At 43.0% G+C, this 24,362-nt stretch overlaps 1 protein-coding gene across 1 annotated transcript in view; it reads right to left on the reverse strand.

The window, feature by feature from the left end:
- Positions 1 to 1,327: 1,327 nt before the first annotated feature.
- Positions 1,328 to 24,362, reverse strand: part of LOC133151103 (glycine receptor subunit alpha-3-like) — a 90,500-nt gene continuing 67,465 nt past the window's right edge. The window contains exons 7-11 of the mRNA XM_061273859.1: positions 20,494 to 20,631; positions 19,575 to 19,789; positions 10,720 to 10,866; positions 4,950 to 5,078; positions 1,328 to 2,798 (exon numbers count right to left, since the gene is read on the reverse strand). Of these exons, the coding sequence (XP_061129843.1) occupies positions 2,472 to 2,798; positions 4,950 to 5,078; positions 10,720 to 10,866; positions 19,575 to 19,789; positions 20,494 to 20,631 (956 nt within the window). The 3' untranslated portion in view covers positions 1,328 to 2,471. The remainder of the gene's footprint in view (positions 2,799 to 4,949; positions 5,079 to 10,719; positions 10,867 to 19,574; positions 19,790 to 20,493; positions 20,632 to 24,362) is intronic.

Genomic DNA, 24,362 nt, shown 5'->3' on the forward strand with positions numbered 1-24,362 from the left:
TCTCTGTCTGGCTGTGCCCCGATCAAATCTGTCAAAAATCACATTAGACTACGTGCGTCATTCTTTAGACATGGTACGGGCAGGCATATCCTTGAGTCCGACTTTCCGCTACTCAATGGTCATTCAGGCGGTCCAGCCTGTGATTAAGCAAAGCACGCCCATACCATGAAGCTCCCTTCACCATGCTTCTCTTCACACATGGTGTTGTACTGTGTGCTCCTCCCAAACAATTCAATTTGGTTTCATCTGTCCACAGAATATTTTTACAGTAGTGCTGTGAAGCAGCCAAGGGCTCTTTAGCAAAATTCAAAATGCCCTCCTTGGTATTCTCCCATGAACTTCATTCTCGTTTGATGCTTGTAGATTTGTCAACGGACATTGGGGTTTGCCAGTGATTTCAACGTCTTTAGAGAATTGGTTCTTTTTTACCTTTTGCAGACCCCTTTACTTGATAGCCATACATTAGAAGAGAAGCAACAAATTTGTCTGACCATAGACTGATGAACATCAAGACTCTTCGACACTTGTGTAACCTATTCCATCGTTATACAACTTTAGTTTAAATACAAAGACAAATGCTGACCTCAACCCATCCGAGATGCTGTCATAAGACCTCATGAGAGATATTCACACCAGGTCCCCCACCCCCCAAAAAAGACAAAAATACAGTTTTTTTGTCATGTATAATGCGCCCCCATGTATAATACGCACCCTAAAAATGGCATGTCGATGCTGGAAAAAAGCCTGTACCCACGTATAATACGCACCCAATATTTTGACTCCTACTTAAATCCATAAATGTAAAATTATTTCAGAAAAAAGATCATCTTTGGGAACAACCGGATGTTATTCTGCCGGTCAGTATCACTGCGCATGCGCTAGCAAACTCGATAGCGAAGAAATGTTTCGGATTTGTGTAGGGTACATTGTGACAGCAAACGAGCAGGTGATCGAGCAAGCGTCTGATACGAGAGCATTGTGTTCGTATGGAGCGTGTTTGAAGTGAACAGCAGAGAAGAAAGGAACAAGGCAAAGTGTTGTGAAATAAAATATTACCTGTAATACGCATTTAGGTAGAGAACTGAACTCTCGCTCTTTATATAGCTGACGTGTCTTGCGTATCCGTTCTGCGGATCTGTAATGGCGGCCGCCGTATGATATCCGGTTTGCGATGGAGATTAAAAAAACAAACATTTGACAATAACACACCATCAAGGATTGCACCATCGCATCAAACGATGTGTCGTCAATTATGAATTTTACTGACTAAGTGTGTTGGGCAGGATGGCTGAATGCGATGCGCGATTGACAACAAACAAGAAGAAAGGTGATTTCAAGTTTTATTTCGAGGGAGATTTTCTAAAAATAAAAAAAATGTTCCCATGTATAATGCGCACCCCAGATTTTAGGACAATAAATTAGTTAAATTTTGCGCATTATACATGGAAAAAAACCCGGTAATTCTTTCTGTGGTATTAGTTCATGCAAATTCTGTGTTTATTCTTGTGATTTTGATGAGACTTCATTTTATGACCAACTTTTGCAGAAATTCACAGAATTCCAGAAGCTTCACGGCAGTGGCGGCTTATCAAAAGAGGGAGCGAGAGCGCCGCCCTACGAGATCATTTCTTATTATCTTTCACTTCTTTTCAAAATTAATGCACTTTTTTGTAATTAGCAAAAAGTGGGCAGAGTTCAAACCAGTCAACAGTCTGGCTGGATTTAGGTGAAACAGTTCAAGTGACCCAATTCTGGTGTGGGTTTTTTTTCCTCCAATGTGGCTCAGTCTGGATATAGAACGAGGCAGTATAATCAGGAAAAAACAGTACAAATACAAACCAAAACAGAACTTAATCATATGACTCAAGAATTGCGTCATGTACGGAAATGTAAGTAAAGTGGTTAGATGCACAAAGCCATTGTGATCCGGATGTCATTGCAAATCTCCATCGAATAGACTATGTCTCTCGGCTGGCCTAGGAAACTCTCAAATGTAAAAACTGGCCAAAGTATCAATTCTTAAGATTAGTAGATTTACAGTCACTTCCATTTTTTTTTTGTTCTTCTGCCATGTGTTTGCCTGCTTGCCTTTCTGGCATGAGTGTTGTTTTTGGTGTTAATTTAATATAAGCACAAGTGATCATAATTTGAACGTGATGGAGATGAAACAATACAGACCCTCAAAAATGAAGTAGGCACTAAATTGAAATCGGGCATTGAAATTACAAGCACAGATCTCAAACCCTGTTTTCTTATTAAAAAGAAACCCTGTTGTCTGAGTCATGCCGAATGGTCTTCAACATGACCAAATCATGATTATTTTACATCTGTGTATGCTTGTTTCTTCTTGTACATCTATGATTGTGGCAACATTGGGGCAATTTGAGGTCACAGGTCACATGATAGAGGAAATGTGACCAAATAAAGGAAGAAAACATGTCCCCACATATGCAGTGCATGTGTGTCTTTGTTTATGGATAATGGAAATCTTCATGGCGAAGTATTTTATAAAGAACCCAGTAGAATATGTTGAAAAACAGGAAGGCAAGGGGGAAACCGGCCCTCGACACCGTGTCAATCTTTTTGGCTCGGTCAATAAATAATTTCCTCATCTCCTCCATGCTTTTCCCACCTCCTGAAGCAGCGCCCGGGCGATTCAGAGCAGTGTTTGCCGTGGTTCCTTGAGTGTTTGGTGCAGTGACAGTATTGTTAGTGGTGGCCTTGGAGTCCTTGCTATTGCTGGGAGTGGAGGTTACAGCAGCTGTAGAGGTCACTCTGGTCTCATGCACTTCCCCTTCCTGTTGGACAGAAGAGAGCAGTAGAAATCTCACTGCTTTTGTGTGCTCCATAAACTTCTTATTTTTATTGTTAAATTTAAAGGACAATACAGTGAAACCTCCGAAGCCAAATAATTTGTGGTCTGATGCTGGTTGACATTACACTTGGTCTAATTTCAAAGGCAGTTTGCTTTGGTAAACAAATGATAGTACATTCATTTGGCCCGCTTTTTTCTTCAAGGATCCACAAGTCATTCCATATTTTCCCTTCCTATTTACAGCAAGATTTTATATACATTCAAGTGACATGTCATTTAAAACATGATTTGTATAGTTAAGGGTTTTGTTCACACCTGGCATTTTCAATATTTCCTATTACCGTAACTTTCGGACTATAAGTCACGTTTTTTTTCATAGTTTGGGTGTGGGGGGGGGGGGGGGCGACTTATAATCAGGAGCGAATTTTTACTTGATCATTAACACACATCACTTACAAGTATAGATGACCACTTCACATGTTATTTTTAGTATAGTTGATCACTTCACATGCTTTGATATCTTTATCTTGAACATATTCAAAACATGAAAAATAGAGAGAAAAAATCAAATAAAGTAATTAACACTTTAAAGCGCCATATCCTCTGGACATGACCTCTGTCACCAGGATGACATAAAGGACGAGAAATTCGATCGATGTATTTAATGATTTGGAGTGACACAAATGGTTTGATAATATTGTTGTTTATGTGATATTTAAAATATAGTTTATATATCGTTGTATGGGCCTGTGGAATAATTTGAACTGCGGCGCGGCACACGGCATATACATATATATATATATATATATACATATATACATATATATATATACATATATACATATATACATATATATATACATATATACATATATATACATATATATACATATATACATATATATACATATATACATATATATACATATATACATATATATATATATATATATATATATATATATATATATATATATATATATATATATATATATATACATACATGATCGATGATGATATATGTATATATATATGTATATATATATATATATATATGTGTGTCATCGTAAAAAAAAAAAAGGCCTACTCCCATTCCCTATGAAAGTTTCTTAAGTTTAAGAGAAAACACAGGGTTCTGACAATTGGAGGGAACTCGCGAGCTAGCGTGTTTGTGTTGTGTTGTGTGCGCCGTTGTTTGTACACGCGTCAAGTGCGGAAAATAAATAAATAAATAAAAACATCTTAATATCACGCGATCGACCAATAGTGGCTTGGCGATCGACCGGTTGATCGCGATCGAGGTATTGGGCACCCCTGTGTTAGGCCATAGTCTCATCTGTGACAAACCTTTTTTCTCTACATTTCACAGTGTCAATTGCAGTTGGCATCTGCAGCGCACATTTATGGGTCTGCTGTCCTAGTTTTCAACACTATGATATGCAGGATATGCTCATCCAATTGCTGTGCACTCTGGACAACACGGCTTTTGTTGAATTGCTGGCTTCCCCCAAAGTTTACTGGAGGGATCTTTTTTTTCTACACCTCATATTTGTTTACCTCTTCAACCAACACTTCCCACTCCATCACGACAACCTTTACTTTGCATTTTTTCAGGACAAAAACAATGAGCGCTAACTTAAAGTGCAAAATCGTCTTTTAAATGATTGACCATTTTTATCCCTGTCAACATTACGTTCAATCAGTTGGAGTAGGTGAACACGCAATTCCTTATTCAGGGTCTAAATAAAAGATGGCAATCTTATTAGATCATGTGTAACACGCCTACCATCAGTGCATGCAATGTTAGTGTGACATGCAATTTAGCACACACTATTGGGGAACTTAGTAAATCAGGCCCTCAGTGTTTAGATTTGCCTAATATTTGCAGATACTTGTAGAAATACATGACAAAAATGTTTGGTGCAGCATAATTTTAAATAGACTGTAGGATATTTCACGGTCTTTGCATTTTTCTGTGATTAACACCCTCCTTAAGGTTATGCCCTCATCTCCTCTCAAACAGCTTTATTTGCTGGCAGAATGCTGGTGAAGAAAGACAATAAACTGGTTGCATTATGTCACATGCACATGCAAATACATGCCAACACACTCAATGTATTGTGCCATTCATTACCCTGTAGTTGCTGCTGTAGATGTTGGTGATAGATCCATAGAGAGGGTCTGATGCCTTGAGGCCGTTGTCGACATTTACACGATGGAGGGATTCAGCTAGCGCATCTGCATCAACTGCACCTCCACCGTTCTACCAGTCGACAGCATGCACACCAGTGATCAACGGAGAGAAACCAAAAAGGGGGAAGGGGGGTGCATCCAACACAAATACCAAGTACGCAGTGCTCATTCATTCAGTCAATGTATTATACGTGTTCGTTATATTTGTAAAGTTATTCAATTATAGTTACACAATTACAATTATAGTTACCGTAATTTTCGGACTATAAGTCGCGTTTTTTTTCATAGTTTGGGGGGGGCGACTTATACTCAGGAGCGACATATGTTTTTTTTCACAAATTTTTACTTGATCATTAACACATCACTTACAAGTATAGTTGACCACTTCACATGTTATTTTTAGTATAGTTGATCACTTCACATGCTTTGATATCTTTATCTTGAACATATTCAAAACATGAAAAATAGAGAGAAAAAATCAAATAAAGTAATTAATTAACACTTTAAAGCGCCATATCCTCTGGACATGTCTTCTGTCACCAGGATGACATAAAGGACGAGAAATTTGATCGATGGATTTAATGATTTGGAGTGACAAATGGTTTGATAATATTGTTGTTTATGTGATAGTTATTTAAAATATAGTTTATATATCGTTGTATGGGCCTGTGAAATAATTTGAACTGCGGCGCGGCACACGGCATTGTTGACAAAGGACAATCGATAAAAGACGAGAAATTTGATCGATGGATTTAATGATTTGGAGTGACACAAATAGTTTGATAATATTGTTGTTTATGTGATAGTTATTTAAAATATAGTTTATATATCGTTGTATGGGCCTGTGGAATAATTTGAACTGCGGCGCGGCACACGGCATTTTTGACAAAGGACGATCGATGGATTTAATGAATTGGAGTGACACAGATGTTTTTATAAACGTGTTATTTATGTAATAGTTTTTTTTAAATAACTGAATGTTACGTCAGGCCCGTTCTCAGCTCCTCGTTTGTGTTTGTCACGTTAGCATACCGTATCGTTTAGCCTGTTGTTGCTCGTTCATGTCTGTTCTAAGTGTTGGATTTTGTCGAACAAATTGCCCCCCAAAATGCGACTTATACTCCGGCATTGTTGACAAAGAACGATCGATGGATTGGAGTGACACAGATGTTTTTTTTTAAATAACTGAATGTTACCTCAGGCCTGTTCTCAGCTCCTCGTTTGTGTTTGTCACGTTACCATACTGCAGTGCTTCTCAATTATTTTCTGTTACGCCGCCCCCCTAGCAAGAAGAAAACTATTCGCCCCCCCCCTCCCCACCGTGACTATCCTAACTTGTCTTGTAAGTCGTAAAATGTTGCACTGTCGCAAACGTGACAGAGGTAACAATGAGAGCGCCACTGCCCCCTGCTGTAGTAAATGCGCAATTACACTTTATTCTAGTACTGCCAAAAAAAAGCCTGTTCCCCAGGGTCACACGCGCCCCCCCAGGTATACCACCGCGCCCCCCAAGGGGGGCGCGCCCCACTATTTGAGAAGCACTGCCATACTGTATCGTTTAGCCTGTTGTTGCTCGTTCATGTCTGTTCTTGGTGTTGGATTTTGTCGAATAAATTGCGCCCCAAAATGCGACTTATACTCCGGAGCGATTTATATAGGTTTTTTTTTCACATTTTTGGGCATTTTATGGCTGGTGCGATTTATACTCTGGAGCGACTTATAGTCCAAAAATTACGGTACATTTTATTGCCGTGGGTCGAATTTCAAACTACCTGCTATATTTTTAGAAACATTTACAAAACACTTAACTACAGATATTTAAATTTGGAATGTATATCTATCTAATTATCATGAGTAATTTGTAATAATAATTTATACATGGTAAAGCTACATTCAAAACAAGATCTTACACATGTATGTCTTCCTTTTTTAAAATCATTTTCTTCCAGTCCAGTATTCCACTAACAGACAAAATGTCTCATTTACCGTATTTTCCGCCCTATAAGGCGCACCTAAAAACCTAAATTTTTATCAAAAGTCGACAGTGCGCCTTATAGTCCGGTGCGCCTTATATATGGATCAAGTGATGAATTTGTTGATCCATACTGGTTGTACACAGTGCTCTGCCAAAATGTTTTAGTACGTTTTAGTACGACTAGTAAATTACAAGGTCGGATCGCTTCCCAACATTACGGTAACTGTAGTCAGGGGGCGTCACCGAATAGCTGTTGTACCCCCGAGGCTATTTCATTTCAAAATAGGCTGCTCCGTTAATGTTTTGAGTAAATCTACGGATCGATATGGAAGGGAAACATAGGTAAGTAGTACCAATGCGTTAGATCGAACTTTAGTCAGTTCTGATCATTTTATAGGAGATCGTTTGAGAAATGCGATTGTTTACACTTTGCTGAGGCTCATGGGAGATTGCGAGCTGAGGCTCATAGAAAATTGCGGATGGCTAATGCTATAACGATAGCTGCTATACGCGCGAGGCTATTTCATGTCAAAATAGGCTGCTCTGTTAATGTTTCGAGTAAATCTACGGATCGATATGGAAGGGAAACATAGGTAAGTAGTACCAATGCGTTAGCTCGAACTTTAGTCAGTTCTGATCATTTTATAGGAGATCGTTTGAGAAACGCGATTGTTTACACTTTGCTGAGGCTCATGGGAGATTGCGAGCTGAGGGTCATGGGTTTTTGCAGATGGCCAATGCTATAACGATAGCTGCTATATGCGCAAGGCTATTTCATGTCAAAATAGGCTGCTCTGTTCATGTTTCGAGTAAATCTACGGATCGATATGGAAGGGAAACATAGGTAAGTAGTACCAATGCGTTAGATCGAACTTTAGTCAGTTCTGATAATTTTATAGGAGATCGTTTGAGAAACGCGATTGTTTACACTTTGCTGAGGCTCATGGGAGATTGCGAGCTGAGGGTCATGGGTTTTTGCGGATGGCTAATGCTATAACGATAGCTGCTATACGCGCAAGGCTATTTAATGTCAAAATAGGCTGCTCTGTTCATGTTTCGAGTAAATCTACGGATCGATATGGAAGGGAAACATAGGTAAGTAGTGCCAATGCGTTAGATCGAACTTTAGTCAGTTCTGATCATTTTATAGGCGATCGTTTGAGAAACGCGATTGTCTACACTTTGCTGAGGCTCATGGGAGATTGCGAGCTGAGGCTCATAGGAAATTGCGGATGGCTAATGCTATAACGATAGCTGCTATACGCGGGAGGCTATTTCATGTCAAAATAGGCTGCTCTGTTAATGTTTCGAGTAAATCTACGGATCGATATGGAAGGGAAACATAGGTAAGTAGTACCAATGCGTTAGATCGAACTTTAGTCAGTTCCAATCATTTTATAGGAGATCGTTTGAGAAACGCGATTGTTTACAGAGGGCTCGTTGGTTATTGGCTAGTGGGTGCATACCGCAACCCTAGTCAACCTCAGTTTGTTGTAGTAAAGCTTCTATTTTATGCGCCTAGTCCGGTGCGCCTTATATATGGACAAAGTTTTAAAATGGGCCGTTCATTGAAGGTGCGCCTTATACCCCGGTCGGTGCGCCTAATAGGGCGCAAAATACGGTACATCATTATCTTGTGTTAGTTAAAAACTTCATTTTCACAAATAGTAGGCAGAAGTCAAAAGGAGAAAATTGCTTGAGAAATACACTAATTTTCTAAAATTTTGCAATCATTTGCTATCATATTTGTTTTGTTAAGTGGGAAGAAGTGGTTTAATCTAAAAGGGAATTGCCTTCTAATTTGTATGCAAAACTTCTAATGGAAAAAAGTCCACCACTTCGATCATTTTCCATTACATTGAAAAGAAGTAAACGTGTTATATGCAGTAAATGTGAAATCTGCAAGTTGACTGAATGCTGGATGCGCCCAGGAAACAAAGATTCAAATCATGCATCAGGCTCATCTTGTTTAGATTGCTTGTGAAAAAACAAAACTACATACTGCGATGAAGCCATGCAGAGCCATGCACTAACACAGTGTAGCGACAATCACCTCCGCATTTAAACTCCACAGGAGTTGTCTGAAGACCCATCCTGTGCATGCACATATCAAACATTTCACCCCCCTCAATAAGCAGAAGTCATGCAAGATACTGAATGCATTTAAAATCATTAAAGCAAACTGAGAAACCGCATGCATATGCACTTTTGAGAACTTTGAGAGAATTTCATTTGTTTTTCATTTTTCTCAATTTGTATCTGCACAAAGTAATAATTGCACATTTCAATTTTAGGAATGGGTGATCCTAACTCCTCCTGTTCAAAAGACCGGATGGGATTACAGAGTTCTTCAGGCTATCCGTGAAACGGAGGCCAGATTCCCTTTTTTTTTTTGCAGTTTAAAAGCCAAATCACTTCCTCCACTCTCTCGTTCCTTTCTTTATTTGCTGGCTAATCTCCCTAAGGCCTGTTTTACGACCTTCCCTCATGGGCGCGGCTGGACTCTGCTGGCACGTGGTCTCACTTGGGAAACCTGTTTTCTTTGTTGGCTGGATGCCAGCACTGGTCCACGCGTTTGTACAAAGGCCGTGACTGTGAGCTCACGTCGGCCCCTGACCGACTCCACAATAGGCGGACTTAGCGTGCTAAAACCTTTCTGAGGCCTAAAACAGGCTGAACACTGCAAAAGCCAGGTGTGCATCACCAGGCCGGCACTACTAGAGAGCTCCCCCTGACCACGTGCTGTGCGAAACCAGCCTTTTCCAATTTTTATTTTTTCCTTTTTCTTTCAACTTTGCACCACCTTCTTTCTACGTGGCCTCGCTGGACCTCTAAGTTTTTTTTTAACCAAACTCATTTATTAACTGTAGTCTCCTTTGGATTAATAAACTAATTTCAAGTTTCCGTTTATTTAAACCTTTTTGAAACGATTAAGAAAAAAACAACGTGGTGCCCTAGTGGCAGTTGATTTCACCGCTGGCAGTAGATTTCTGCCACCACTAACGAAATGGATAATTATTTAACTAACTAATTAATAATTAGTTACTTAGTTAATTAATTTTATCCTTAATTACCCCATATTCGCTACAACTGAAATAAGGTGGGTAAACTTAATCATGCTCAGTCATAATAGAAGTCGAAACCTCAGTTTGTCGGGAATGATTGGAGCAGGGCGACCAAATACAGCTTGAACCAGGGTTTATTAAAGGGAAAGGGAGTTGGAAGGGAGGTAGGTGGGGAAAACGAAGACACAGACGGGATAGAGACTAACGACCAGCAAACAGACAGAAGTCCACTCGGACGCGGAACAGAATGTGACCGTGAGCCTCCACACAAGACTGGGGGGGGGGGGGGGGGGAACTGGACGAGCTGACAGGAGCACTAGGCACGGACGCAGACGGGAGACAACAGTAGACACCGACAGGGAGAAACAAACGGGCAGGGTTTAAATAAATCAGATAATAAGACGGAGCAGGTGACAGACATTACGATAACGAAGGGGTGTGGCTGAGGGAAGTTGCCGGCCGAGTGTCTCTGGCCCGGCACGTGACTAGAGTTCTCATTTCATGTTGCAGCAAGCGAATGAAGTTCTAGTATTTCACCACTGGGGGGCAGACTGGTGCCCTTAAATTGACATGCTTAAAAGATAACATGAATCACTATTTCATTGTCCAGCTACAGAAAAATGCTATAATATTGGAGTATTTATTTTTCCCTCGTACACATCTTTGAGTACCTTGCTCTTCTTGGGATGTCGCCTGAATCGTAGCAGCTCTTTATGTTGCCTAGAAACAAAATTAACTGCAGCATACTCCAACAGTGCAGAGAAGACAAAGAGAAGACACACTGCCATCCAGATGTCTATTGCCTTCACATAGGAGACCTGTAAGATACAATGACACAACTCATAGTCAAGGTCCAGATTTTGATATGAATTGAAGATTTTGTTTATATTTCATTAATTCACTCGAAAGCACTTGTGAACTTTGTCTGTAGTAATTATTGTTTTACAGCAACTTTCCGTAAAACGCTTTTAAATATTATTTTAAAGTACAAGCTACTAGTTGAACATCTGATGCCTGTTGTGTCAGAGGATGTGACCTCATTTTTTAATGAAATTATACTGTATTCAGACATGCGGAACATAGTAGAGTGCAAAGCTCTGTTTGGCACTGAGAACACGATAAAACTCCTTGCTCCTAAACACACACGCACACGTTAATGTGGTGTAGGTTGGCAATACGTGAGAGAGAAATGGGCATGCTAATAAGGGTGACGTAACAAAGTGCTTCATTTCTAATTTTTTCTCATGCATACAAGATGCCACAAAAAGACTGAAGGGCTCTTTCTCTCCCTCTCACACACACACACACACACACACACACACACACACACACACACACACACACACACACACACACACACACACACACAGGCAAACACATACACGCACACACACAAACACACGCACGCACGCACACACATGCATGCACACACCAGATGCGCTTAATTCAAGATTCAAGAAGTTTATTGGCCATGTTTGGGCATGCCAAACAAGGAATTTGACTCAGGTAGATCTCAGCCTCTGTTCAACATTTAGGTGACTAACAACATTTAGGACATGTGCAAAAATTGACAATTATTCTCAAACATCCCCTGATCTTCTTTATTATGCATTCTATGGCTGGTGCGACTTGTACTCCGGAGCGACTTATAGTCCGGTATATAGGGTAAATGATTCATGGACTGCACATAGCTTGGACTTCATAAGACCAAGTCGGGTTGTTATGATGCGTCTAGTGTGTTGGTAGAGTGTTGGTGGAGTGCCCAGTGCATGTCACTTCTCACTGTCAACCCTCACCAGTGGCTAGCAGTATGCGAACGGGAGAGTCTCTCCCTGCCAGTCCATAGCCTCTCTAACAGCAAGCCCTATGTAGTGCCTCCACACGGCGACACATGGTAACTGGGTACAACACAGACCCAGGCTAAAGTACAAGGGACTCGGAGGAGGTTTGGCCCCTAGACGTGCGGCACGCAGGCCCACCGGTGTGTGGACACGCCCTGGTGCCCACGAACCAGCCCCCAACTATGGGTTAAATAGTACCACTGCCCAGTGGGCTCCTCGGGAGAGGAATGGGCTAAGGGAGTCAACCCCTACAGAAAATCAATTTCCCCTTGGGTTAGTGTCAGGAAGGGCATCAGACTGTAAAAAGTTTTGCTCCAAAAATATTCCCAGTATCGGCACTCTCAACCACGAGATGGCCATATTGTGAATCCAGTCCAACCCAGCGGTGCCTGGAAAGCAGACTTTAAACTGATGATGATGACATAGCACTTAATCTACAGCCTATGGTGCCCAAAGCGCTTTACAATGCATCACATTCACCCATTCATACACCAAATGTGAGGCTGCTGCCATGCAAGGTGCTGCATGGGTCCACTGGGATCAAATTAGGGTTCAGTGTCTTGTTCAAGGACACTTGAACACAGTCGCAGGGTTGAGGATCAAACCCACAGTTTTAGGGTTGGGAGATGAGTACTCTGAACCACGCCGCCCCTAAAAAAGCTACGTGTAGTGACAATAGGCCATATTATTGTGTGCATGAGTAAGGAAAGGCGTCCAGCTGGTCGCTTTTCAGGCTGCACGCATTCTCCTGTCCACTCAAATCTGTCGATTATGCTCCCTCACACCAGATACGCACTCTGGGTGGAGCAAACCTACACTGTGGGTGTTTCCCTGTCAAATCTGGCTCTGTGCGCATGCTACGTGCACCGCTGATCTACAATATAGGACCTTCTCACTGACACCAATTAACACAAAATGCTGTGCTTCCGGCTGCCAGATTCCAGGGCAAAATTGCAAAAGGAAAACACAGTTTCAAATTTAGTTAAATGCGATCTTGGTTAATTGGAGAATAGGGCTGTCACAACCAAAACGTTTTAGAATCTAATTATCCTATCAATTATTCCATCAATTAATCTGCTAATTGCCTCTTCAAACTATGACGTAGCTGCCTATTTTTTTAAATGCTTGACAGTGATAAGCATGTATCTGAAAATAATTGTGTTTGCCAAGGTGGGTGTATATTAACAGTATTCTCACATGTTTACAACATGAGTGAGCCCACGAGCCGCTGGAACAACGAACGTGCATTACATTGGTTAGCTATTTATTTTTGTTGTACATGTTTCCAAGACGTGTACATGTTTCCAAGACCCCTCCGTGAGTCGTCACCTTATCGTGGGTTTGCATGTCCCAATAATCCTAGGACCCATGTTGTCGGGGGCTTCATGCCCCTGGTAGGGTCACCCATGGCAAAAGGGCCCTAGGTGAGGGGCCAGACAAAGCATGGCTCACAAAAAAACCTTATGATGAGTACATTAAATGGACCTCGTTTTCCCTCGCCCGGCCGCGGGTCACCGGGGCCCCCCTCTGGAGCCAGGCCTGGAGGTGGGGCTCGAAGGCGAGCGTCTGGTGGCCGGGCCTTTGCCCATGGGGCCCGGCCGGGCACAGCCCGAAAAGAAAACGTGGGTCCCCCTTCCCATGGGCTCACCACCTGTAGGAGGGGCCAAAGGGGTCGGGCGCAGAGTGAGCTGGGCGGCAGCAAAAGGCGGGGATCTTGGCGGTACGATCCCCGGCTGCAGAAGCTGACTCTTGGTACATGGAATGTCACCTCTCTGGCTGGAAAGGAGCCCGAGCTGGTGTGCGAGGCAGAAAAGTTCTGACTAGAAGGAGTCGGACTTGCCTCCACACACAGTTTTGGTTCTGGTACAAGCCCTCTCGAGAGGGGCTGGACTCTCTTCCACTCTGGAGTTGCCCATGGTAAGAAGCGTTGAGCAGGTGTGGGTATACTTATTGACCCCTGGCTGGGCGCCTGTACGTTGGGGTTCACCCCAGTGAATGAGCGGGTCGTCTCCCTACGCCTTCGGGTGGGGGGAGGGGTCCTGACAGTTGTTTGTGTCTATGCACCAAACGGCAGCTCAGAATACCCATCCTTTTTGGAGTCCTTGGAAGAAGTGGTGGACAGCGCTCCTTCTGGGGACTCCAATTGTTCTGGGTGACATCAATGCTCGTGTGGGCAATCACAGTGAGACCTGGAAAGGCATGATTGGGAGGAACGACCCCCCGATCTGAACCCGGGCGGTGTTCTATTGTTGGAATTCTGTGCTTGACATGGATTGTCAATAATGAACACCATGTTCAAGCACAAGGGTGTCCATGTGTGCACTTGGCAACAGGACACCCTAGGCCGCAGTTCGATGATCGACTTTGTAGTCGTGTCATCGGATTTGTGGCCACGTGTTTTGGACACTAACCCAAATGTACTCTGAGGGTCTGCTGGGAACATCTGGCAGAACCCCCTGTCAGGAAGAGCTTCAACTCCCAGCTCCGGCAGAGCTTTTCCCACGTCCCGGAGGAGGCGGGGGACATTGAGTCAGAGTGGACCATGTTCCGTGGCTCCATAGTTGAGGCAGCCGACCGGAGCTGTGGCCGTAAGGTGGTTGGTGCCTGTCGTGGCGGCAATCCCCAAACCTGCTGGTAGACACCGGCGGTAAGGGATGCCGTTAAGTTGAAGAAGGAGTCCTATCGGGTCGTTTTGGCCTGCGGGACTCTGGAGGCAGCTGAGGGGTACCGGACGGCCAAGCCGAACGCGGCTTTGGCGGTTGCTGAGGCAAAAACCGGGGCGTGGGAGGAGTTTGACGGGGCCATGGAGAACGACTTCCTGACGGCTTCGAGGAAATTTTTGTCCACCACCCGGCGTCTCAGGAGGGGGAAGCAGTGCACCGTCAACACTGTTTACAGTGAAGATGGCGTGATGCTGATCTCGACTCGGGACGTCATGAGTCGGTGGGGAGAATACTTCAAAGACCTCAATTCCATCGACACGCCTTCCATTGTGGAAGCAAGGCCTGGAGACTCTGTGGTGGATTCTTCAATCTCTGGGGTCGAAGTCATTGAGGAAGTTAAAAAACTTCTTGGGGGCAAGGCCCCAGGGGTGGATGAGATCTGCCCAGACTTTTTAAAGGCTCTGGATGTTGTGGGGCTGTCATGGCTGACACGCCTCTACAGCATAGCGTGGACATCGTGGACGGTGCCTCTGGATTGGCAGACTGGGGTGGTGGTTCCCCTCTTTAAGAAGGGGTACCGGAGGGTGTGTTCCAACTACAGAGGAATCACACTCAGCGTCCCTGGTAAGGTCTCTTCAGGGGTGCTGGAGAGGAGGGTCCGTCGGGAGGTCGAATCTCGGATTCAGGAGTAGCAGTGTGGTTTTTGTCCTGGCCGTGGAACAGTGGACCAGCTCTATACCCTCGGCAGGATCCTCGAGCGTGCATGGGAGTTCGCTCAACCAGTCCACATGTGTTTTGTGGACTTGGTGAAGGCGTTCGACCGTGTCCCTCGGGAAGTTCTGTGGAGGGTGGTTCGGGAGTACGGGGTGCTGAGCCAACTGATAAGGGCAGTTCGCATTTCCGGCAGTAAGTTGGATTCTTTCCCAGCGAGGGTTGGACTCCGCCATGGCTGGCCTTTGTCACCGATTCTGTTCATAACTTTTATGGACAGAATTTCTAGGCGCAGCCGAGGTATTGAGGGTGTCCGGTTTGGGGAACTCAGCATTGCATCTCTGCTTTTTGCAGACGATGTGGTACTGTTGGCTTCTTCAAGCCGTGATCTCCAGCTCTCACTGGAGCGGTCCGCAGCCGAGTGTGATGCGGTCGGGAGAAGGGTCAGTACCTCCAAATCCGAGTCCATGGTCCTTGGTCGGAAAAGGGTGGAATGCCCTCTCCGGATCGGGGATGAGATCCTGCCCCAAGTGGAGGAGTTTAAGTATCTTGGGGTCTTGCTCACGAGCGAGGGCAGGATGGAGCGTGAGATCGACAGGCGGATCAGTGTGGCGTCAGCTGTAATGTGGACTATGTACCGGTCCGTCGTGGTGAAGAGACACCTGAGCCAAAAGGCAAAGCTCTCAATTTACCGGTCGATTTACGCTCCTACCCTCACCTATGGTCACGAGCTATGGGTCGTGACCGAAAGAACAAGTTCCCGGATACAAGCGGCCGAAATGAGTTTCCTCCGCAGGGTGTCCGGGCTCTCCCTTAGAGATAGGGTGAGAAGCTCGATCATCCGGGAGAGACTCGGAGTAGAGCCGCTGCTCCTCCACGTTGAGAGGAACCAGATGAGGTGGCTCAGGCAGATCACCACGATGCCTCCTAGACGCCTCCTTGGGGAGGTGTTACGGGCATCTCCCACCGGCAGGAGACCCCGTGGACGACCCAGGACGCGCTGGAGAGACTATGTCTCTTAGCTGGCCTGGGAATGCCTTGGGATCCCCCAGGATGAGCTGGACGAAGTGGCTGGAGAGAGGGAAGTCTGGGAGTCCCTCCTAAAGCTGCTGCCCCCGCGACCCGACCCTGGATAAGCGGAAAAAGATGGATGGGTGGATGGATGGATGTATGTATGTATGTATGGATGGATGGATGGATGAATGGATGGATGGACGTTTCCAAGAATCCACGTCACGTCACAGTGGATCTCTGCTAGAGATGTTTTGATAACAGACATCAATATGCTAGGTTGAGCATTATTGTTTAACAAAAATGAGTTGCCATTTCCATCTGTTATACATCTTAATACGACATTTACAAACACCATGCAGTGCTTTGCATATACTGATGCTGGGGTAAATACTTCTAACTAGCAACCACACCGCATGGTGGGGCACTGGTTAGCCACGTCCGCCTCACAGTGCAAAATTGTGGGTTCGTTTCCGGCTCCGGCCTTCCAGAGTGGAGTTTGCATGTTCTCCCCATGCCTCCATAGGTTTCCTCCGGGTACTTCCTCCCACAATCCAAAGACATGCATGGTAGGCCGACTGAGCACACCTATTGTCCGTAGGTTGAGAGTGTTAATGGTTGTTTGTCTGCGTCTGCCCTGTGATTGGCTGGCAATCAGTTCAGGGTATCCCCCAAAGTCCACTGTAGAGATGCACCGATCCGACTTTTTCAGTTCCGATACCGATACCGATGCCGTTGCTTTGCGTATCGGTCGATACCCGATACCGATCCGATATTATGGTTGACTTAACAAGCTACATAACTCTACATGTGGAACAGAAAATACCAAAGGCAATGGCATCAGGCAGACTACACAGTTCTTTGCTCTAAATTAGGGGTGTCCAAACTAACGGTCCAGTTTTTATTGGCCCGCAGCAAATTCTGAAAACATAATTGAATATGGCCCGCACAAGAAGCTTGAGCTCAGCTTCTCAGTTTCCACACTAGATGGTGTAATGTATTTGGACTGTGTGGTTACCCGTACTGGGGGGTGGAGCTAGAGGTATGGCGGGCGGATGGCATGTTGTAGCTAGGAGAGACTGCGGCTAAAAAGAAACGAACATCAATACATGATTGACTCACTGCTTCCCTAAAACCTGGTCGTCTTGTCAAGTTATTTCTCATGGTATAGAGAAACATTACAGATGGAGCCCGCCACACAAAGCGTTTGACGTCCCATTAACACCCCCCCGGAATAGAAGCGAACACGCAGCGTTTGACATCCGATTAGCCGACCGCCCCCCCCCCCCCCCCCCCTCATTCGGAAGAGAAGCGAACGCGCAGCCTTTGACGTCCCATTAGCAACCCGAAGAGAAGCGAACGCGCAGGGTTTGACGTCCGCTTAGCAACCCGGGGAAGAGAAGCGAACGTTCGCTCCATGTTTGCGTTTGTTTAGAAAACTCTTGTGGCATGCGGCACACGTAGCCCGCGTCCCAATAGATTAAGGAAAGTATCGGCTCACAGATCGGCTGCATTTTCCGATACCCGATCCATCTATTTTGTTGATATCGGGGCCGATATCCGATCCAGATATCGGATCGGTGCATCTCTAGTCCACTGGGATAGGCTCCAGCACACCCACGACCCTTGTGAGGATAAGCAGCACAGAAAATGGATGGACGCTGGATGGATAGATAGCAACCACTGTTCAAATCCCAGTCACAATAGTAGTATCCAAATGGGTATGACAGACCCTAATTTCAAACCACATAAATTAAAATAAGTATGAAGCATAAGTCTGAAGGGCATCTGGCATTAAAACTACGCCAAATAAAAATTTCTGTTGCAACACGACTTGCTCCTATGGAAACAAAAAATGTCACTGACTGCAGTGTCAACCTGCTACCACAAGAGGGTGCTAATAATGTGACAAATTGATGATTGGTTTAGCGAGCGTACAGTGGACTGGAGACTAGAATCTGGCCTGTAAATGTCGTATGGTGAGCATACAAAGCTCGTAAATGTCTCTGGGGGGGTTGCAGCGACCACTTTTTGAAGTTGACTTGCTCAACTTTTTCCTCCTAGCCCTATTGCAGACAATTTCGTCGACAAGATACTCAAACTTCTTTGCTCCGTATTCTCCAATCCTGCTGCTCTTTTCATGTCCTGGCCGGTAAAGGACTGGAACATTGTGACATTGTTTTTATTTCATCAACTGCACTGTGTGTATGCGTGTGTTAAAAACCCTCCATTTGTCTTAGTGTCTGCTTGCTCACACACATGCCATATAGTAATTACGTTCTTGCCATTGATTGGCTGTTACCAGCGTGACACGTCATTTCATCATATGTGAGCAGAATGGGTGAAGTCCATATAGTCTGAAGACCGTTAATAAAATCACTGTTGCTCCTAACAAATCATTTAGGATTGACAGAGACATAGCATCTCCACATAGAATGCTCTAAAAAGAAATGCAAAAGTAGTCTCACATTTGGAATTTTATGTACCTATTGTACATTTAGCAAAGCAATCAGGAATTGATAAATAATTGCTAAATACATAGACATATCTGTTGTTTTCATTTTAGCATTTACACTGGCAATAAGTAAATAAAAAATTACAAGACAAACTTTGTAATCACAGCAAAATATTTTGCAAATATTATAAGTTCAGTCATTGTCAATCTGTACAAATCAGAATATACCAATCAAGACAGCCATCAACTAGCATCCATCGGGATAAGCTCCAGCACACCTGCAATCCTTCTGAGGATAAACGTTCCGAATAATGAATGAATTAATGAATGTCTTGTTATGTAGAAAAAGGTTGCAACCAAATCAAGTGCTTGTTCAACCAACTTAAAAGATGGCAGCATTAGCGCTACCAGGTGAAAAGTTATTGTAGAGCAATGCATTTCATTGTATATTTGAAATCTCATGGTCAAAGTGTAAAATAGCTTAAACTCATGAAACACACTGAAAACTATATTAATTAGGTGTACCTAATTCTATTACACATTCAGTGTTTTGTAATTTTGTCAGACTGGTTTACAAAGAGATGCACATTGCTAAAGACATAACTGAATAAGTCAACAATACTATCATGTAATCGTGTTCACCAACTCATGCAGAGTAATGTGAGTATTTGTCTTTAATAATTGATCACTGCACATCAGTTCTTTTAAAGCTGACTGGCAGTGCACGCTCCAAGTTAGGCAGTGCTCTAACTGTCAAATTGCTGTTGGATGTTAAGAGGAGCGTAACGCATCGAAAGTAAAGCCAACCAGACAAAAGCTAAACAAGAAAATACCCCACAACTGACCTTTGGCAATGAAGTCCTGGAGCCTGAGCTCTGTGTTGTCATTGTGAGGACAGTAGTGATGCCAAGCGCCACTCTGGCCGGGGCCGCATCCATGTTAATCCAAAAGGAGACCCAGGAGAGAATAACAATCAGCAGAGACGGGATGTACATTTGGATCAGGTAGTAGCCCATCTGACGCTCCAGGTGGAACCGCACTTCAATACAAGTAAATTTACCTGTAACAGGGCACATACACAAGGTGGAGGTACTGCTGTCTATGTTTCACAAACTATACAGTGAAGGCCGGTTGATGACTTTTCCAGTTTCGGTATAGTACCATGTTGTGGCATGACTTGCCTTGTGGCATTGTAGTCTGTTAGTAAAGATGCAGTGTAATAACATCAAGAAGAAAAAGCAGTGAGGGTCCACGAATTATACTGAAGTACCCAACAGTGAGAGTCAGTCACAAAGAGAAGAGAACATTTGCCTGGGTGTATGCTCTGGTTGGATGTGTTATTGAAACCAGTGTTAAAGTAGCAATTGTGTGAAAGTTTACTGTAACATCCATGCTACATTCCGTTACAAACTTATGCGGGTGTGCATTGTTTTTGTTTCAATACAGAATGTTTAATTCTCATCTGTATTGTGTCAGTTTCACAGTAGAGTTCAACTCTGAATGACTAATAAATACTTTAGTGAAAGTCTCCCATTTCCTGACTGATATAGTGAGAACAGGCGCTTAAGAACACTAAAAGTGTATTTTAGGAAGTGCAACTGTGTTTTATTATCGAATAAGTATAACTTTCAAAATAATGTGTACTCTCTATTTAGCGGATACGTCTGGAATGTACTATGCCCTGCAATAAAAAGGAATTTATTGTACTTTTTTAGGGAGTGGAAAATTTTCGTACATTCAGAAGTGTATGAGTGTGGATGTTACCTGTGTTGTAGTGCTTGGTACAGTATCTGAGGTCGGATTCGTCTTTAAGGATGAACTGTGGGAGCGTTAGTCCTTCGGCCACTTGGACCGGTCCATTCTCCTGCCACTCGAAGATCAGGTCATTCATGGTGTAACCAACTGTAAAAGATAATTCATAAAAAACAGGATAATTTATTTTCATTCAACTTGTGAGGCAGTAGGTGCTCATCTGGGACATTTACACTGCTTTATGTCTCGGGATAGGACGAGACAAATCCAACAAAATGAGATGTCTCACAAGATGGAGTCCTCAGGGACCAGATGAGCTTTTTGCAAATTTTTTTATATAAAATAATGGCTTTGTCAATTTACAAAATGTTTTCTTTTTATTGAGCAGACTGCAAGAAATTGTATGATTTAGCCCTAAAGTGCAAATGTGAATACAAACACGAGAGTCAGTTAGTTAGAGGCTAATTTTTCAAATGCGGCTGAGGTCTTTCCTCCTACTGAATAGTTTAACAAAAAAGTATCCAGCCATCCATTATCTGAACCGCTTAGCCTCACGAGGGTCGTGGGCAATGGCGTGCTGGGTAATCGGGAGAGCCGGGATTTTTCTCGGAGGGCCACTCCAATGTGTGTGTGTATCTGTGTTGGGTGTGTGTGTGGGGATGGACCATCATTTTCATATAGGCTACTACTTAATTAAGTCGTATAAATGTTTTTAATCCAAGAAAAACCAACATGTCTTAAAACACCCCTTTTCCATAGCAATTTTCTTTCAAGTGTTTTCAGTTGGGAGATACCATTACATGTTCCACCCCCCCGCACTCATTGAAGTTGGTAGAGTCTAATTTAGCTTTGTGCCTGAATGATGGAAGTTGTAGGGAAGAGGAGTGACCTGTGAGTAAAAAGAAAAAGCCAGGTGGGGTTGAAAAAGCTAGGATAAGAAAAAGAACGCTTTATATCAGTGGTCCCCAACCACCGGGCCGCGGACCGGTACCGGTCCGTGGGTCACTTGGTACCGGGCCGCCAAGCAGCACAGAAAAAAAAATAATAATAATATCGACGATCAATTAATTCAGGTCAAGACACTCATCCCGGTCACGTGACGTGTTTCCCCAGTCGAGGCTGCAAAGCTAATATGTGGTGACAGGCTAACTAACCAGACAATGAAGCATTCAAAACTGCTTCAACACATGGAGACCAAGCATCCTGCAATAAAAGACAAACCTTAATCACTTCGGGTGTCATTGTCTCCGATTACGTCTAGATGGGACCGGCTCGTTTCTGAGAAACAAACTCAGTGCTCCCACTAATTCAACGTAATGGTGAGTTTTATTTTTGTCATTTGTACTTGTTTTTATGTCAGTCGTATCATTTTATTTCATCGTATTTATATATTTATTATAAATGTATTATTTCTTTATTTATATAAATGTATTATTTATTTATATAAATGCCGGTCCGCGGAAATATTTGTATATTGTTGGAAATATTGTAACCAGTCCGTAGCGCAAAAAAGGTTGGGGACCACTGCTTTAGATCACAGGTGTCAGATACGGCCCGGCACATCATTTTATGTGGCCTGCGAAGACAAATTGTGCATCAAATTCGTGTCATTACTAGAATTGCAAATTGTCTTCACTTTTTTATATTTGACCATTTTTTACTAGTCTGATTTGAAAACGAGTTATTTTTCAGTTTGTTTTTTAGCTTATACTGTATATAACAGGGATCACCAACACAGGTCGTCCGTGAGGACTGTTCTAAAATTAGCTCAAATAGCGGCACTTGTCAGTGAGCTGCATCTATTTATTTAAAGTCAAACCTCGGTTTTCGAACATCCCGGTTCTCGAAATAATCGGAATTCGAACAAAAAATTTGAGATTTTTTTGCTTCGGTTGTCGAACAAAATTTGGAGGGCGAACCTCGCGAGATGAGCCGGGAGGACCCGAGAAAACCCGACCGCGCGGCCCGGAAACCGACTGACTCCGTTGTTATTGTATTTTTGTTATTTTGAGAGTTGTATTAACCCCTAATCATGCCTCCAAAGAAAGCAAGCGGGAGCAGTAAAGCCATCCTAAAACACAAAGACGCTCTTAAAGCAATGCGACAGTGAGCGCCCGGCGCGCTGCGGTTGCGCGATCGAACCAAATTAAGCTCCCTGCGCACTTAGGTCCATTTAAATTTTGGAAAGTACATCAGGACTTAAAAAATGTTTTCTAAATTTTAGCGACGGCTCTGTCACAATAATGCGACCAGCGCGGTGCAGTTACGCGTTTGGCGACGCGCTACTGTTGCGCGTTTGGCCGTGCGCTGCAGTTGCGCGATCGGACAAATATGTGCAAATGAAAAAATGCTTAAAAAAGGCGTTTTTTTTGTCTTGAAACGGGTTAAAAATGTTTCCATTATTTGTAATGGGAAAAACTGATTCGGAATTCGACCGATTCGCTTCTCGAACTGCCTTCTGTAACGGATTGTGGTCAAAAACCAAGGTTTGACTGTATTTCTGCTATTCTTGTTAAAATCACACTTACGTACATGTGAACTGGAAATGACAATAAGAACACAGTGAAAGCCAAATTGAGCAAATTGGCTATTTCAGAAGTGTGTGGTAGCCCTTTGCCTTAATCAGTACCCAGGAAGTAGCTCTCGGTTTAAGAAAGGTTGGTGACCCCTGGTATATGAGGTGCTCATACAATTATTTGGGTTGACAGTCATAATGGCCCTCCGAAATAAACTATGACTACAATGCGGCCCACGAAAAAAAAGTTTGACAATGAAGGAATGGGGTCGAAATACAAAAAGTCCTGCCTAGCTACAAAAACAAATATGCTCAAACCTCATTGAATAAAGTACATAAGCAGACAAGTATATTCACATATTAAATCAATAAAAGAAACATTTTAAGCATATAATTATACCTACACACCAAATCAATAAAGGAGACATAACTAGACATTTTTGACAAAGGTTTTTATAACTTTATGATCTGATATGTATTTTTGTGCACTTTTAAATAACAAATGTTTTCTGATATATTGCCTGAATAGCTCAATGACCCTTAAGGAACTGTTTAATGCATGCCTGATAATTTTCTAAATCACGGACACTGCCAAAGTCGTCTAAAAATGCTCAGTACTTGATTATACCTTAAGTTTTGACTAATGCTAGACGCCAGTTTTCGATTACTACTGAACGTTCTGGACAGAGGGAAATATTTTGCCTAACAAAAAAAAGATATGGTTGGAAGCATGATTAAACTAAGAATATGATGACGTAAGCAAGTACATGGAGTATCAAAAGAACAAACAAACAAAAACATGGTAAGTGGTGATTACAAATTTTGCATAGTCAGGGAACATTAATAAATTGATGATGTCACAACCAAAAGCTCACTTAATTCCAAAAAACAAAAGGCCCAGCGCTGTATTGTACTTTCCTGAAAACAGAGCTTTCTTAACAAGAATTGTGATTGAACTCAACCAACCTGTGTAATTTTACTGAAGAAATCAAACGAGCACGCAGTGAGTAAATTGGATAACAGGTGATTAGCTGTGGCTTTTGCCATGAGGCGTGGGTAGCGCGCTTCCCAAATTGTAGACCAAATCCAACAACACCCCTGCTATAGATGATGGTCCTGCCAAGTGTGCAAAGTTCACAGATATGTTTGCATGAAAACGGACTGAAGAAGAAAATGGTAGAGAGCCAGGGCCACGGGCACACGCTAATTAGAATAGAATAGAATAGAATAGAATAGAATAGAATAGAATAGAATAGAATAGAATAGAATAGAATAGAATGCCCTTTATTGTCATTTTACAATTTAGGTGTACAACGAAATTCGGATAGCTCCTCCCTTCTTAGTGCAAACATTACAAAATTTAAAA

This window comes from Syngnathus typhle, linkage group LG3 (genome assembly GCF_033458585.1).
Source record: "Syngnathus typhle isolate RoL2023-S1 ecotype Sweden linkage group LG3, RoL_Styp_1.0, whole genome shotgun sequence".
NCBI lineage: Eukaryota > Metazoa > Chordata > Actinopteri > Syngnathiformes > Syngnathidae > Syngnathus > Syngnathus typhle.